Raw genomic sequence first — 17,048 nt, forward strand, 5'->3', positions numbered from 1 at the left:
TAACCGACTAACTTCCCTGTTTTGCGTTTGTCACGTTTCCCTGAACGTGCCACCTCATAAAACACCGTTCAAATCAATCCCGAAGCACTCAAACACATTATAACACACATTATAACCCACTACATATGTTGTGTATAATAGTTGTAGTGAATAAAACAAGCAGCGTTACCCTCTCTCTCTCTCTCTCTGTAATCTTTCTTGTTGACATCAGTTCTCCGACTCAAGCGACTTCCGTGTTATTTACTGACAAGGCTCGAAGGGGGTGGAGCTACAATAAGAAGGGGGTGGAGCCTAAGACTATTCTATTATAGCTGTCACTTTTTTTTATACACCCCAATTGATTTTTTGGGGCACATTAATATCTCACTAAAATGTTATTTGGGCTGCTCTGTGGCACACATAAGTTTCTAATAGCACAAAAGTATTCCACAGAAAATGGAATAGTGTCGTTATCCGGTATGGTTGCATGGGGTGTTGTTACCATGTTCTACCGCCAGGGGTCAGAATAGGAAGGCTATTGTAGACTAGAGATCAATCCTCAGGTGTTGGACCATCCCACCCTTTTTTGTAGTTGTAGTTTTGTAGTTTTGTAGTTTTGTAGAATCATATCAGCAGACAAACCTTGCATTTGGCTAGTGTAATAATAACATGACCATGTTAATATTCTGCTTATGTTTTTTAAAATTGTTTAATCAGCAAGATGATGTAGAATTGTTGATCCATTCTTGTAAATGTATAGCTATTAAACCAAACGAGTCAGTCAATTAAATTAAATGACAGACAGGTCCTGTTAGTAACGATCTTGATCGAAGTGTGCAGAATGCTGCCGTGATCCATTAACGCAGTTGTACCACTATTAACACAGAAAAGGGTTGGCGTCACATCTGGAGAGGGAGGAACCCCTCTCTGCCTTCTCCTCCTCTGGGTACAGACTTCTCTCTCCGTGCACTGACCAACCACATCCACAAGTCAGAGAGCCGATGTCAGAATACCCTGTCAGGGAAAAGAAAGGACTTGGGTGAGACAAAGGCGAGAGGAACTATGAAGCACTGAGATTGGAACCAACCAACATCTGGAGTTTGTGTAGATGTGTGTCCTTGGTTGACTTTTTGGTACCAAAACATTTTGGGGTGAAGAAAAAAAACTAACAGTGTTCAAGAACGTGTCCTGGTGTCCATGTGGACAAATATCCCTATTTCTGGCTATTTTTCAAATATATTTTTATTTCCCAAAAAAATATTCTGAAGGATTATCATTGATTTTACTCCAGATATTTCCTTTTCAACTTTTGTGACTTTTGTTAGGACGGTGGAAAAAATCAATAGAAAACGTTTTTTGGTTTTTTTGGAAACTCCGTTTCTCCTTCTTTTCGGGTAACGCGCAGATAGAGGAATGTTACCCCGGCTTGAGAATGTGATCCGACTATTGACGCTGGCGATCGGACTGTTCCTGGGGGTCGTCTCGTCGGAAAACGAAGTACGAGCCGAGGTCAGTATTATTATGGGTGACATGATATGCATGAACTCCAAACCCACTTTTTTTGGGTTTGAGAGGAGGAATATTGGGCTTTATCATTCTTGGCACTATTGTCTTTATTGTTATTCAAAGTGGGATCCCCCACCAGCAGAGGATAACAACAAAGTTGCATATCATTTCAATTGAAACAGAAACTGCAAAGAGTAGAAACATATATAAAAGAGTCATATCTCTTTTATTTTGTGGTCTACGAAGTGGGGGAGCGGGGTAGGGGCAGTACAGGGTTGTGAAAACTCAAACTCAGCTGCTTTGTTCTGAGAATCTGGGATGTGTGTGTGCGTGTGTGTGTGTGTGTGTGTGTGTGTGTGTGTGCGTGTGTGTGTGTGTGTGTGTGTGTGTGTGTGTTGTGAGGGGGGGGGGGGGTAATGGTTTTCATCTGTACTGAGTTATGGTAGAGACAGGAGACTGGAGAGGAAATAGTGCTCTGTTAACGCAAACTGGACATGAAGGCTCTGTCTGGGCCAGACTAGAGGTAGAGGCGTCATGCCCATCGAGACAGGAGGTCACTGATAAGTATAGGTCACCTCACAAACACCATGTTTTGGTGTCATCAGTGGCCCCTCAACGTTATTACGTGTATGGCGCCTCTGGGTCTTTCAATGACAATTTGATCTGTTCCTTCAATAAGTATCCACGATCTCTGTTCACTCTAGTTTACCTCTAGTAGATTGCAATGTTCAAGTGAAAGGTGAGTAGTCAAAACCAAAATCAGAGAGAGGAGAGCAGCCTTGCTGAAAGGATATTTAATTGAAATATGTATAACATTGTGGCCTGGGGTGGTCCAGTGGTCTAGCACCGCGGTCTACAGTGCACACATTATGCCCATGTCGGCATGGGTTCGAGTCCGGCCCCCATGCCCTGCTGACATGCCCTCTCTCTCTCTCCCTTCTTCTCCTACTTTCCTGTCTGTCTTCACTATGCCTGTCCAATAAAATGAAAAATATGAGTGGGACTGCCACAAAGAAATATGTATAACATGTCCAATGTGATTCTACTGTACATTGCTCCTATGTAGGGTTCTAGAGGTTCTAGAGGTTGTTAATTAAGGAACAGGATGCGTAGAGGAACTCATGCTCCTGAGTCAGTGACCACCGGCAGCTGGTGTCTGAGTCAGGCCAGACACGGTCAATCAATCACAGCTGTGTCAGGCTGAGACAGACCTCCAGCCTCTAGGGCCACAGGGTAGCTAGTGACCCCGAGGGACAACGGCTGTTTTGATAGCAAGCTGTGTAGACAATTAGGTTTGTTTAAATCATTATTTTTCTACATATCATATATGGTTGTCTTTTTTCAGGGTCAGCTCTTATCATGTGTAATACTATGTCTGTAACACTGTACCACCACAATACAAGATGGAGGTTGGTATTCTAAAACAGTATTCTAAAAACAGAACTAGGATCAGTTACCAAATCCAGGATCAGTTACCAAATCCTGTATTTACCAAATCCTCACAATCAGGTGAAAGCAAAACTGACCTTGGTACACGACTCATATGTAACTTCCACCCACCAACACCTTGATGTTCATAAGAATAAAGAAAGCGCCCCCTGCAGGCAGACAATTATTGCCCACGCTGCTTCTCTAGCTGGCATGATCATGAAGAAGGGATTATCACTAATTATGGGTTCTGGATTACATCACCTGTGTGTTGTACATATAGCCTATAATCAACTCAGTGGTGTCTGTCCTGTGGGAGAGATGGAAGAATGAAAAATGGGTGGAAGATTTTAATGAAGTGAAAAGAGAGAGTCATGGATAGAGTTGAAAGCACAGGACTTCTTTGAATAATAATGACACCGTATCAAGAAAAGGTTATTAAAACAAAGAAACCAAACATGAGTGGAATGGTTACTTTCAGTGATTTAGTTTTTGTCTGAGTCGAGTTCGATAGAGCAAAACCCTCAATTAGACTTAAGCAGGGAAGAGTAAGAGTAGAGTGGCTAAACACATTTTACACACAGCAACAAGGCTGCTCCTGGTGATGTAATGGTTGTCACGGAACTGTAAAAGCTTGTTGTGCTTTTTTATTCACATACGCGTTGGCTCTCTTTCATGAAATGGCTCTGAAGCAATAGATGACGGGAAGGAATGAAAACAAGACAAGTTACACATCTTTGGCTTTAACCATCTTTGGCTGAAAGTCCTTGAGGTCTTTCAGAGACAGTAACAGCAGCCATCTGGAGCTGAGGAGCTGCAAAGTCTCGTGATTACAAGGGCAGGGTCAAATCCCATATGGGACTGGGTCCCTCTCTATCTGGAGTAGTCTAGTTGCTGTTTTACCACTGGAGCATGTTAGAAACCCTTGGTATGGTGCTGTAGCGTGCTGTTCTTACAGGTGCCGGCTGTCGTTTAAAAACGGTCCGAAAAATAATCAGTCTATCTGCCACTTGGAAAACTGAAAGAATCTACGGACAGATTGTGTGTTTATCTTCTGAAGTGCTTGTTCTAAAACTGCGAGTCTCTTTTAACAGACATGTCTCTCACAATAATAAATTGGGCCAAGAAGTCTGGTAAAAGCAAAGCTATGATACTGTGCTAACTGTATAACAGTAGGAGGCTGTCTGCTCTCAGTTGAAGCTGAATGCAAGATAGGAAATCATAGGTACATTGTCTTTTCAAACAGCACAGGTGGGGTAGGGGCCTATGTGGTGGTATATTGTGTATAATCAGCAAATAGTTTATAGGAGCACTGACTCAGTATGGGTAGACCTATTTGGCTACTTTACTTGAAGTGTTCTTAGAGTAGTGTGTTGGCTTATTATTGTGTTGCTGCATCGTGGCCTGTTGATAGATCTTTCATTAGCCTCGCGTGGCACCACGGGTGTCAGGGTAACTGGGTCAGAGACGCCAACGCAGAGGCGATGTGAGACTTCAGACTCAGTCGCTCATGACCAGAATTCTCAGTTTTTTCCGTTGGCACAGACCGAGAGGAACAACTGAGTCAGTCTGTCTCCCTCAAATTTAAATTCAGCTTACTCCTGTCCCCTCGCTCCCCCCTTTTACCCACTCTTAGTTTTTATATCTTTCGCACTTTTTCACACCATTTTCTCTCACCACTTCTCTTTGTGTCGTGCCATACTTAAAATTCCTTTGAATGTTTTATTTTCCATGCTTTTTCTTTCCTTTCCTTTTCTTCACTCGTTCTCTCGCACGCCTCTGTGAGAGACAGGAGGGAAAAGATCGGACTAATTTCTTCTCTTACTAAAGAAAAACAGATCTTCTGCAGATCTTTTTCAGACTTCTGCTTCAAACCCCAGATCTGAAAAACTTGGCAGAGTTGCCTTGCTAAATGACACCTTCTTATGAAACAGACATAAGAAAATGGTATGCTGCGGATATAGACATTATTGGTTCAACCTCTAACTGCAGACATGGCTGTCTGACGGGTGTTGTAAACTCAGCTTAACCCGGCACTCAACTCACTGTATTATTATTATCATACTGACAGTGTTTGTCAAAGTGGGATAGTGTTATCCCTCTGTTCTCTCACAATAATATAATTTCACAGCAGTTTCTTGCATAATGTAGGGCCTAAGATGTATCATTATACAAGGCAGATGACACTTGTCAGAACATGTAGGCCGACACCACCCAGTCTCAAGAGTCTTACGTACTCAGAGGCACCTGTGATGTGGGGACATTACGTGAGTTTAGAATGATAAGGTTCTATCTCCGTTTAGAATGATAAGGTTCTATCTCCGTTTAGAATGATAAGGTTCTATCTCCGTTTAGAATGATAAGGTTCTATCTCCGTTTAGAATGATAAGGTTCTATCTCCGTTTAGAATGATAAGGTTCTATCTCCGTTTAGAATTATAAGGTTCTATCTCCGTTTAGAATGATAAGGTTCTATCTCCGTTTAGGGCAGTTCAGAGATATTGAGCGTCAACGTTTTTACATTCCATTATGTTCTGTGAGATGGAACCTTTGCATTTTATGAATTACTAACTCAAAAATGTCAACATTTTAAAAATAACACCACACAGGCATTAATAAACACGTAATGGATCAGATTATGTAAAAAACTCAATTTTGACAAAAATGGAGATAGAACCTTATAATTCTAACATCACGATTGGTCAGATCTATCCAGGCCCAGGACACACTTCCCAGCAGCCACTGCTCTCTGGCCGTTTCTGCACCTCTGGGTTGAAGCTAACCATCTTTGCTGATATTGGACAGACAGGCTATTACCCATGTTGAAGGATTGTCTGATTGATTTCAACATCATCGACAATTGAGCACACAATTCAAACCACACATGTGGATACACTGTGGACTCTTTTAAGACGGGCCTAAAAACCTTTTTTTATTCAAAAAGGCCTTTGACTTGCTAAACCTGTGTTCATTCTTGTGATTTCTTTTGCAGGTTTTTTAAATTATGTTTTTTACTATGTTTTGAACTTATTATGTTTTTTTTGTTTGTTTGTTTTTTTAACTCTGTAGCACTCTGAGATTATTTTGAAGGAAAAGTGCAATACAAATAAAATACATTATTATTATTATTATTATTATTATTATTATTATTATTATTATTATAGAAGAAAACAAAAAAACATTGTGTCTATTGATCTTGCTTATGAATGCCAATCACACATGTCTCTGTTTCTGTGCATTTCCTGAAGAGCACATGCCATTCTTCACCACCCTGCCCAGGGCTTGGGCCTGGTCACCACTGTGACCACACAAACATGGATTTATACTCACCTCAAGGCCAACAATAAGCAGTGTAAAAGTTTTAATAAATAGAACCTTTGAGTGGAGCTGCAGGGAGTTCCAGAGCAGAGGTGCATGCTGGGAGATGTGAGGCCTGGGGAGAGAGGAGGGATCTTCTCAGCGTGGGGGAAAACTTTTCATCCGACGGAGCGGAGAGTGTTTTTACAGAGCCAAACGTCACCACACTGGACCCACAGCACACAAGGAGCAGTCAGAGGGAGGGAGGGAGGGAGAGATGGAGAGAGAGAGAGAGAGAGAGAGAGAGAGAGAGAGAGAGGGAGAGGGAGAGAGGGAGAGAGAGATATGGAGAGATAGAGAGAGGGAGAGAGAGAGAGAGAGAGATGGAGGGAGAGATGGAGAGAGAGAGAGGGAGGGAGAGATGGAGAGAGAGAGAGAGAGGGAGGGAGAGAGGGAGAGAGAGAGAGGGAGGGAGAGAGGGAGAGAGAGAGAGACAGAGAGAGAGATACAGACAGAGAGAGAGAGAGAGAGAGAGAGAGAGAGAGACAGACAGAACTGGAGGGAGCATGATAAAGACAGACACAAACGAAAGGTCGAGAGGAAGGCACACGAAAAGAGAGGCAGGGAGAGAAGGAGGGAAAATGAGAAAAGGCTTGGTAACGTGAGCTTAGAATTATAAGGTTCTATGATCTCCGTTTAGGGCAGTTCAGAGATATTGAGCGTCAAAGTTTTTAACATTCCATTATGTTTTGTGAGATGGAACCTTTGTATTTTATGAATTACTAACTAAAAAAATGTCAACATTTAAAAAAGAATAACACCACACAGGCATTAATAAACACCTAATGGATCAGATTATGTAAATAAAACTCAATTTTGACCAAAAATATAATTCTAACGTCACGATAATGTGTGCACCATATGGAACGGCTGAAAGAGGAGGTAGGCAGAGCTCAGCTAGGGAGAGAGGGTTGATGTCACTCAGCATCTCCATAACTGGACCTTGTTCTCTGCCTCTCGTTGCCCCCCCACCCCCTGGTCTTCTGTGGCCGTGTGCTGTGGTCATAATCTGTGCCCAGGTTACTACCACTCCATTTCCTCTCTGTTTCTCTCTTACACTTCTCTCTTTCACTCGTTCATTTAACATTCTGCTCTTCTCTCTCTACCATTAAAAAAATGGTTTCTCCGATAGGTTCTGCACTGAAATGAGGAAGGGAAATGCCAGACCCAACCTCAGCAACACCACCAGTACTGACTCACGGAAGTGTCAGTGTCTAGTATTGCCTAGACAGGACTGGGTCGGGGGTTTAAGAGAAAAAGAGAGGTTTGGGGTTAGGAGGATTATAGAGGAATTCTCTGTAATTCCACCGACTTGTGGTGAAGATGGAGACACTGTCTGTCTGTCTGTGTGTGCAACGCAAGCACGTCGTCGTACACACACACAACACTCAAGCGCACACACACACACCAACACATTTTTTTCTTCACATAAAACAATGAATTGGTCTCCGGGGGAAATGCTTTGTTGTGTTCTCAGGGGCTCTGTGCAACTGCTCTTGTGTTTAAGAGAGAGAGAGAGAGAGAGAGAGAGAGAGAGAGAGAGAGAGAGAGAGAGAGAGAGAGAGAGAGAGAGAGAGAGAGAGAGAGAGAGAGAGAGAGAGAGAGAGAGAGAGAGAGAGAGAGAGAGAGAGAGAGAGAGAGAGAGAGAGAGAGAGAGAGAGAGAGAGAGAGAGAGAGAGAGAGAGAGAGAGAGAGAGAGAGAGAGAGAGAGAGAGAGAGAGAGAGAGAGAGAGAGAGAGAGAGAGAGAGGAGAAAGTTGAGCTCTTCCTTCTGGTTTGAAATAGTGCTGGAACAGAATGATAGTCATTCTTCTTCTGGTGTCAGGTATGATTATTGACTAAGAAGCAGCCGGGATGTTGATAGTAATGGTGTTACACTACAGTACCTCCCCTCAGTTCACCTCACACTATGTACTAGCAGCTGTGGTGGACTCAGGCTGTTTGAAGGGCAGGGGGGGTGAAAACAAAAAAAGGGCACCTACTGCACAACATGGGAGCCCATCAGTGCACATGGTCAAGTTTAGACCATTGGGAGGGCAGCCAATAGGGCACATCCTCCTAATTTTGCCACTCAAAAGGGCACTTTAGTGCGACGTTTTTCAACTGTGGGGGGGCACATGGTCAAGTTTAGACCATTGGAGGGGCACCAATAGGGCACGTCCTCTCATTTTTGACACCCAAAAGGGCATTTTTGCCACTCAAAAGGGCACTTAAGAGAGACATTTTTCAACCGTGGGGGCACCAGGAGGGGCGGTCGCCCCCCTGCCCCCCCCTTGAGTCCGCCAGTGCCTCCCACTATGTACTAGCAGCCTGGTGTCCATGTGTGTGATGGAGTAGATGTTGTGGGCAGTCAAGTAAGTAAGTAAGTAAGTAAAGCTTTATTTATATAGCACCTTTCATACAAGAAATACAGCTCAAAGTGCTTTACTACAGGAATAAGAACATAAAGTGAATATAAAAACATATACAAGCATAGAATGAATATAAAAGCAGGGGAAAACAGTAAAAAGAAAAAGGTAAAGATAAAATACAATATTAAAAAAAGGGAAACAATGTACAACCTCTGCCTTAACGTTTAGTAACCGCTATCCATCTTATCATCAGCAGAATACCTTTCCCCTATCCATTTCATCTCTCTACCTTACACAGTCTTTCTGTACTCACTGGCGAGTATCAACATTACAGTTTCTTTCTTTTTGCACTTACTCGAACCTCCTGACGACGTACAATCACCTCTTTCTCATCGATCCGTCAGATCACAGTATCAGTTCAACCAACTGGATTTGTAGCCTTGTAACTGTCGGCTGAACTGAAATGAACTGAAATCTATTCTGATTGTTACTGCCTTACTTGGCGTCGCTCTCCCCATCTCTACTACTTCCCACAATCCCACAACAAAGTCAAGAGTTTCCTTTCTTGCGCCCAGCATAAGCAGAGGAGCGTGCGAGGAAGGAGTGGATTGTTTTTAAGAGTTCATAAATAGAATAACATCAGCAGTAACTCTAGCAGTAAGAAGCTGCCGTAGGATTTGTTTCGTCTGTCTCACATCAGCTGGAGAGGTTCAGTGTTCTCTGTCTGTTTGCTGTTGTAAGACAGGGAGGGTGTGTTCCTGAGGACGACACAGTTTTTTTGGGTCAAAGTCAGCTTGGCCTCGTTTCATGCAAACACTGAATACTGAGTGAGCGCCCTCCCGCCCACACACATATACAGGCGCCTGCCTCTCTCTCTTTCTCCCTCTCTCCTTCACTCTACTCCTCTTATCCCATCTCTTTCTCTCTCTATTTCTCTCTCTCTCTCACACACACACACAGACAAGTTCAGACAAGCACTATAAGTAGGCTAACAGACACACCTATATTCTCACCTGCTGAAACACACAGGTAGTATGATCAAAACATGACATAACAGTGTTACCGTTTTTATGAAAATGTACAATTACGCACATGTGCATTTAGTGCAATTAGTGCATTTTGCAAAAGCAATGTGGTATTTTGGCAAATGCGTCAACTGTGTCGGGTAAGGTGTTAACTGTTATGAAATGTTGCATTTCAACAAGTTTCAAGAAATGAGCTGTAACAGTAGACACGTTTCTTTACCTTCACAGCCTCCCTCTCTCACTTTACAGGATGGTAAACCATTAACTAGCCCTGTGTGGGTTGGTTTCTGTGTTTTTACGTTCTCTGTGTACTCTATGAACTACGTTCACGTTCACGTGTGTGTGTGTGTGTGTGTGTACTGTGTGTGTGTGTGTGTGTGTGTGTGTGTGTGTGTGTGTGTACTGTGTGTGTGAGTGTGTGTGTGTGTATGTGTGTGTACTGTGTGTGTGTGTGTGTGTGTGTGTGTACTACTCTGTGTACTCAGTCAGTGTGTACTTGTGTGTGTGTGTGTGTGTGTGTGAGTGTGTGTGTACTGTGTGTGTGTGTGTATGTGTGTGTGAGTGTGTGTGTGTGTGTGTGTGTGAGTGTGAGTGTGTGTGTGTGTGTGACTGTGTGTGTGTGTGTGTGTGTGTGTGTGTGTGTGTGTGTATGCAGTAGCTAAATGTCTCCACCTCTCTGGTACCGTTCCAGGCCTGGCTGCAGCAGTATGGCTACCTGCCCCCAGGTGATGTCCGTGCCCAGGCCATCCGCTCCCCCAAGTCCATCACCACGGCGATCTCAGCCATGCAGAAGTTCTACGGCCTCACTGTCACTGGCTCCATTGACACCAACACCCTAGAGTGAGTCCTGACCCCTGACCTGACCTAAGCAACAACAAGTTAATAGCAAAACCCTCCTAGCTTTATATTCAGTATAATTCAAATCACCAGAGTCTGGACTCCTGTGCAATGATTTGGGTGACTAATCCCCACTACTCTACACTAACTAGGTAGTAGTGGGGATTACTGACCGAATCCAATGCATTGCAATGTTTTGGCTTGACTAGCGAGTGTGTCCTTGATTTTCCACAACGTTTTACGACATTTATTTACATGTTTCAGAATAAGTCAGAACATATATGGTCGGTTGTCGACTTGTTGTTCCCGGTTTCACCAGCTGTTGTCACAAATGCCAGAACAGATGGCTAGCTACATCTATGTGGATCTATTTTGTTTTGAAAAGTTTTGAAAACGTTTTGAAAAGTTTCACTCATGTCCTCACAGACCGATAGATGAAAACGGAACACATACCGTTTATGACACGGCGAGCATCAAAATTCTCTTGTTGTTGCCAGGGCGATGAAGCGGCCGCGTTGTGGCGTTCAAGACAAGTTTGGCTCTGAGCTGAAAAGCAACCTGAGGAGGAAGCGTTACGCCGTACAGGGCCTGAAGTGGGACAAAACTGAGGTCACCTTCAGGTGTGTATATCATTTACATTTACATTTACATTTTTGGCATTTAACAGACGCCTTATTCCAAAGCGACTTACAATCAATACATTTGAATACTAAGCAAGTGAATCATCAATCCACCAGTCGTAGCAGGAAGAGTAATCCAGCTCAGGCCCGGGGCCTGATAGAAAAATCCTTCTTCTATCACCTTCTTCTAAACCTAGTTTATTTTTTAAAAATGTACACTGGAGAAACAGAGAAACAGTACAAGGGGGGCAATAGAAGTTTTTAGGGACACAGTAGAGGGGAAAGCGGGTGTCTTTAGGAGACGCAGTGCTGAGGGGCAGAAGATGCTCTTTATGAAACGCCCTGTTTTATATCTGCTGCATTTGTTCTCTTCTGTCTGTCTCATTGCACATACTATAGATCAGGGCTCCTGCGCTGGTCTTAAAAAGCCTTAAAGTCTAAAATCCAGCAATCCAATTCACTCCAAGGCCTAAAAAGGTTGCCGATTTCTTGTTATTTGGTCTAAAAATGAGGTGCTAGGTGTTAAAAATAACGTCTTGCAAGGAAATCAGTCCGACCACGTCTATGTACGCGGAAATGAATCAAGCTGGAACCAAAAAAATTCCAATTCGCTTCCTTTTTTGTCTGTAAGGCAGTGAAATCCCTAATTTCATCACCTCGAGGATGGCAAAAAGCTATCACATGGTGTCGCGATAGGTCTACAATTATATTCAAAGAGGTCTAAAAAAAAATCTAAAAAGGTCTTAAATTTGACTTGTTGAAACTTGTAGGAACCCTGATAGATATACTATAATACTACTAACTCCCAGAAACGAGACCATTAGTTTAGTTAAAAGTAGAGTTTAGTTCAAATGAGTAAGTCATTAGTAAACCAAAAGAACACAAAAAATCTACTGACTTTGACAGTACGTGAGTTTAGAATGATAAGGTTCTATCTCCGTTTAGAATGATAAGGTTCTATCTCCGTTTAGAATGATAAGGTTCTATCTCCGTTTAGAATGATAAGGTTCTATCTCCGTTTAGAATGATAAGGTTCTATCTCCGTTTAGAATGATAAGGTTCTATCTCCGTTTAGAATGATAAGGTTCTATCTCCGTTTAGAATGATAAGGTTCTATCTCCGTTTAGAATGATAAGGTTCTATCTCCGTTTAGAATGATAATGTTCTATCTCCGTTTAGGGCAGTTCAGAGATATGGAGTGTCAAAGTTTTTACATTCCATTATGTTTTGTGAGATGGAACCTTTGTATTTTATTCATTACTAACAAAAAAATGTCAACATTTTAAAAATAACACCACACAGGCATTAATAAACACCTAATGGATCAGATTATGTAAAAAAACAAAATTTTGACAAAAATGGAGATAGAACCTTATAATTCTAACGTCACGAGTAGGCTAAGCTAATGTTTCTCCTCTCTCTCTCAGCATACAGAACTACACGCCTAAGGTGGGCGAGCACGGCACGTTCGAGGCCATCCGCAAGGCCTTCAGGGTGTGGGAGGAGGTGGTCCCCCTCAGGTTCAGGGAGATTCCCTACAGCCACATCAGGGACAAGGTCGACAAGTTCGCCGACATCATGCTCTTCTTCGCCGAGGGTTTCCACGGCGACAGCACCCCCTTCGACGGCGAGGGCGGCTTCCTGGCGCACGCCTACTTCCCCGGACACGGCATCGGGGGCGACACGCACTTTGACCTGGCCGAACCCTGGACCACCGGGACCGTCGACCAGGGGGGTAAGAGAGGGGGGGAGGAGGGGAGGGAGAGGGGGGGGAGAGGGGAGATGCAGGAGAGGGGGGAGGAGGGGGGAGACGGGGGAGGAGGGGGGAGGAGGGGAGACGCAGGGGAGGGGGGAGGAGGGGAGAGGCGGGAGAGAGAGTGAAGGAGGAGAGAGGGGTAAGGTGGGGAGTGGGGGTGAGGCGGGAGAGAGAGTGAAGGAGGAGAGAGGGGGAAGGAGGGGAGACACAGGAGAGGGGGGAGGAGGGGAGGCGCAGGAGAGGGGGGGAGGAGGGGAGACACAGGAGAGGGGGGAGGAGGGGGGAGGAGGGGAGACACAGGAGAGGGGGGAGGAGGGGAGACGGGGGAGGAGGGGAGGAGGGGAGGAGGGGAGACACAGGAGAGGGGGTAGGAGGGGAGAGGCGGGAGGGAGGGGGAAGGAGGAGAGAGGGGGGGAAGGAAGGGAGAGGGGAAGGGAGATAGGGAAAGAGAGAGAAAGCAAGGCACAGACAGACCCAAAAGAGGGAGCAGTAAGAACAGTGAGTGGGAGAGAGTGAAAATAAACACCTGAACCAACAGTGTTTACACAACTGCGTTGTTTGTTCATTCGTCATCCTGTCAGGGTTATGTTGTTATGTTATGTAGGGTGTGTCTAGACCTGTGAATGTGACACCTTTACTTCCTCGTCAAACTGTCCTCAGTGCTCAGCCAATTCTTCTCTATCATTCCTCTCCTCCCACATGGTGCTCTCTCTCTCTCTCTCTCTCTCTCTCTCTCTCTCTCTCCCTCTAGGTAATGTCTTTCTCTCTCTCTCTCTCTCTCTCTCTCCCTCTAGGTAATGACTTTCTCTCTTTCTCCCTCTCTCTCTCTAGGTAATGACGTGTTCCTAGTGGCGGTCCATGAGCTCGGCCACGCCCTGGGCCTGGAACACTCTAACAACCCGGCTGCCATCATGGCTCCGTTCTACCAGTGGATGGACACAGAGAACTTTCAGCTCCCCGACGACGATCGCCGCGGCATCCAGCAGATCTATGGTGATTCTCTCTCTCAGATGTTCCGGAATGTTCCGGAAATGTCCCTCCTGCAATCTCCTGGAATGTCGAAGCAGCAATGTTCTAGCAATGTTCCATACAAACGATCATTCCGGAATGCTGACAGGGCGTGAGCTTAGAATTATTCTATTCTATTAAGGTTCTATCTCCGTTTAGAATTATAAGGTTCTATCTCCGTTTAGGGTAGTTCAGAGATATTGAGCGTCAACGTTTTTACATTCCATTATGTTTTGTGAGATGGAACCTTTGTATTTTATGAATTACTAACTCAAAAATGTCAACATTTTAAAAATAACACCACACAGGCATTAATAAACACCTAATGGATCAGATTATGTAAAAAAATATTTTTTTACAAAAATGGAGACAGAACCTTATAACGTCTGATGACAAACACACGCCGTAGTTAGTAATTGGCATGTTCATATTATCATGATATATAATAATAATAATAATAATAATAATAATTCAATCGTATTTTTATATAGCGCTTTTTTCCAAGGCTCAAAGAGGCTGTATATCATATACGCTATACCACCATAGTCATAGGCCTTCCTCAGTCCTACAGTCTCCTGTATCCTCTCCCCCCCCAGGATCGTCAGGGGCACCACCTCCGCCCCCCCGGCCTACGAGACCCTCGAAGCCAGACAAGCCCACCCACAGCCCTGACATCTGCGAGGGCCACTTCGACACCATCGCCACCCTCAGAGGAGAGATGTTTGTTTTCAAGGTGTGCCACGGTAGACACTGACACACACACACACACACACACACACACACACACTGACATTTCGACTCAATAATATTTGGGGGATATAACATTCCCTGTCAAATACTTTTTTCTATTTAATGTAAAAGAAAATACAATGTTACATATAACATATAACCCATATCCACAAACATTCTTACACACACAGACTGTAAAAAGCTATGTGTGATCATCAAGTCAAGTTCCAAAAGCTAACCCAACTGTGTGTGTGTGTGTGTGTGTGTGTGTGTGTGTGTGTGTGTGTGTGTGTGCTGTGTTGCTGGGCAGGACAAGTGGTTGTGGCGGGTGCGTAACAACAAGGTTCTGAGCGGCTACCCCATGCCCATCGGACACTTCTGGAAGGGCCTGCCCTCCAACATCAACGCCGCCTACGAGAGGGACGATGGGAAATTTGTCTTCTTTAAGGGTAGGGGTGTTATAGGTGTGCTAGTTTTGAATAACTTTATTCATATTTCGATCATTTAACATTGTGTTATTGACATTATTACTACCGTACTACCGGTACTCTCTCTCTCCCTCTCCCTTCCTCTCGCTTTCTCTTTCTCTCTCTCTCCCTCCCTCTCCCTTCCTCTCGCTTTCTCTTTCTCTCTCCCTCTCCCTTCCTCTCGCTTTCTCTTTCTCTCTCTCCCCCACCTCCCCAGGTGACAGGTACTGGGTGTTCACTGAGTCGATCATGGAGCAGAGTTATCCTAAGAGCCTGAGCGAGCTGGGCACCGGACTTCCCAAAGACAGACTGGACGCTGCCCTCTTCTACACCCCCACGGGACAGACGTACTACTTCAGAGGATCCAAGTGAGAAGATTAATTTAATTTTGCCATTTAGCAGACGCTTTTAATCCAAAGCGATTTACAATTACGAATTACAGGGACATTCCCCCTGGAGTAACTGAGAGCTAAGTGCCTTACTCAAGGGCACACTAGTAGTGGTGTGGTTTCAGGCGGGATTTGAACTCACAACCTTCCGATCACAAGTCCAACTCACTATCTATCAACTCACTGTAATCACTATCAACTCACTATCCACTAGACCACCACTACCCCGCATACATGCAAGATACATGCAGGCTCCTATATATCTTACTAGTAATAGGCTATGCTCACAGATTCTCTCATCAAAAACAAAAGAATTGCAACGGCTGCCTGCTGCTAACTGTAGCGGATAAAGTCGCTGATTCACCTGTCCTGTCTGTCTGTCTGTCTTTCGAACCCTACCTGCACCGAATTCTCACATTAATCCACTATCCTGCATTCGCATTCTTGCCTTTCCACTCTCTCTCTCTCACTCTTGCATTCACCTGTTACCTCTCCGTGCTCTTTCCCTCTTTCTCTCTCTCTCGTCCTCTTCTCTGTCAAGGTAACATAGACACGGCTGTTCTAGTGTCAACTGTCACTTAGATCCAACTGTCACTTTCAAATTAACCTCAAGATTCCTGGATATACCCTGCTGTGGTTGACCTCTCCCTGACCTCTGTCCCTGTCTGGCAGGTATTACCGCTTCAACGAACAGAGTCGCAGCGTGGACCGGGACTACCCCAAACCCGTCAGCACATGGCAGGGCGTGCCTGATAACGTCAAAGCCGCCATCATGAGCGAGGACGGATGTAAGTGGGCCAGTTACCTACTCTATGGAGTAGTAAGAGATGCCCTGCACGATTTAATGTTTATTTGCGGGTGTGTGTGTGTGTGTGTGTGTGTGTGTGTGTGTGTGTGTGTTAATGTGTCAAAGTGTAATTGAGAAGTAATAAATCTTCAAGATTGTGATTATAATATCGCTTTATGTTGGGCCAACTCAATGTTGTTTAACGTCTGATAACGGCTAATGTCATTACTTCTAAACTCCCTCTATCCCTCTCTCCTCCCTCCTCCTATCCTCCTATCCACCATAGCTTACACCTACTTCTACAAAGCCAACAAGTACTGGAAGTTCAACAACCAGCATATGAAGGTGGAGCCGGGCTACCCCAAGTCGGTGCTCAGCGAATGGATGGGCTGCGCGGGGGAGGAGCCCAAGAAGGGCGTGGACGAGGAAGTGATCATCATCGAGGTGGAGGACAGTGAGGGCGGGGCCGGGGGGGCGGCGGCCGTGGCGATCCCCCTCCTGCTGCTGGTGTGCGTGGTCCTCACGCTCGGCGCGCTGGTGTTCTTCCGCAAGTACGGCACGCCCCGCCGTCTCCTCTACTGCCAGAGATCTCTACTGGACAAGGTTTAGTAAACAGACCGCCCGCAGAGAGAACTAGAGAGAGGAGGACTGAACGAACGCAGTGGAAAGAGGGTTTGGGAGGGAGAGGGTGAGGGTGAGAAACTGGAGGAAGAAAATGATGAGAGGATGAGAGAATTAGATGGGTAAAAGGGTAAAAAAGAAGGAAGGGTTGGTTTGAGTTGGTTTGTACATTTACACACACCGCAGAAAG

General features: G+C 44.7%; 1 protein-coding gene across 1 annotated transcript in view; it reads left to right on the forward strand.

Moving 5' to 3' along the window:
• The first annotated feature begins 1,309 nt into the window (after positions 1-1,309).
• mmp14a (matrix metallopeptidase 14a (membrane-inserted)) overlaps positions 1,310-17,048 on the forward strand; it is a 17,162-nt gene continuing 1,423 nt past the window's right edge. The window contains exons 1-10 of the mRNA XM_080547563.1: positions 1,310-1,488; positions 10,336-10,484; positions 10,979-11,101; positions 12,529-12,836; positions 13,689-13,850; positions 14,462-14,598; positions 14,905-15,043; positions 15,279-15,429; positions 16,123-16,238; positions 16,524-17,048. The exon at positions 16,524-17,048 is cut by the window's right edge and continues 1,423 nt beyond it. Coding sequence (XP_080403689.1) covers positions 1,393-1,488; positions 10,336-10,484; positions 10,979-11,101; positions 12,529-12,836; positions 13,689-13,850; positions 14,462-14,598; positions 14,905-15,043; positions 15,279-15,429; positions 16,123-16,238; positions 16,524-16,846 — 1,704 coding nt within the window. The 5' untranslated portion in view covers positions 1,310-1,392 and the 3' untranslated portion in view covers positions 16,847-17,048. The remainder of the gene's footprint in view (positions 1,489-10,335; positions 10,485-10,978; positions 11,102-12,528; positions 12,837-13,688; positions 13,851-14,461; positions 14,599-14,904; positions 15,044-15,278; positions 15,430-16,122; positions 16,239-16,523) is intronic.

Source organism: Nansenia antarctica (genome assembly GCF_963989245.1).
Source record: "Nansenia antarctica genome assembly, chromosome: 17".
NCBI classification, from domain to species: Eukaryota; Metazoa; Chordata; class Actinopteri; order Argentiniformes; family Microstomatidae; genus Nansenia; species Nansenia antarctica.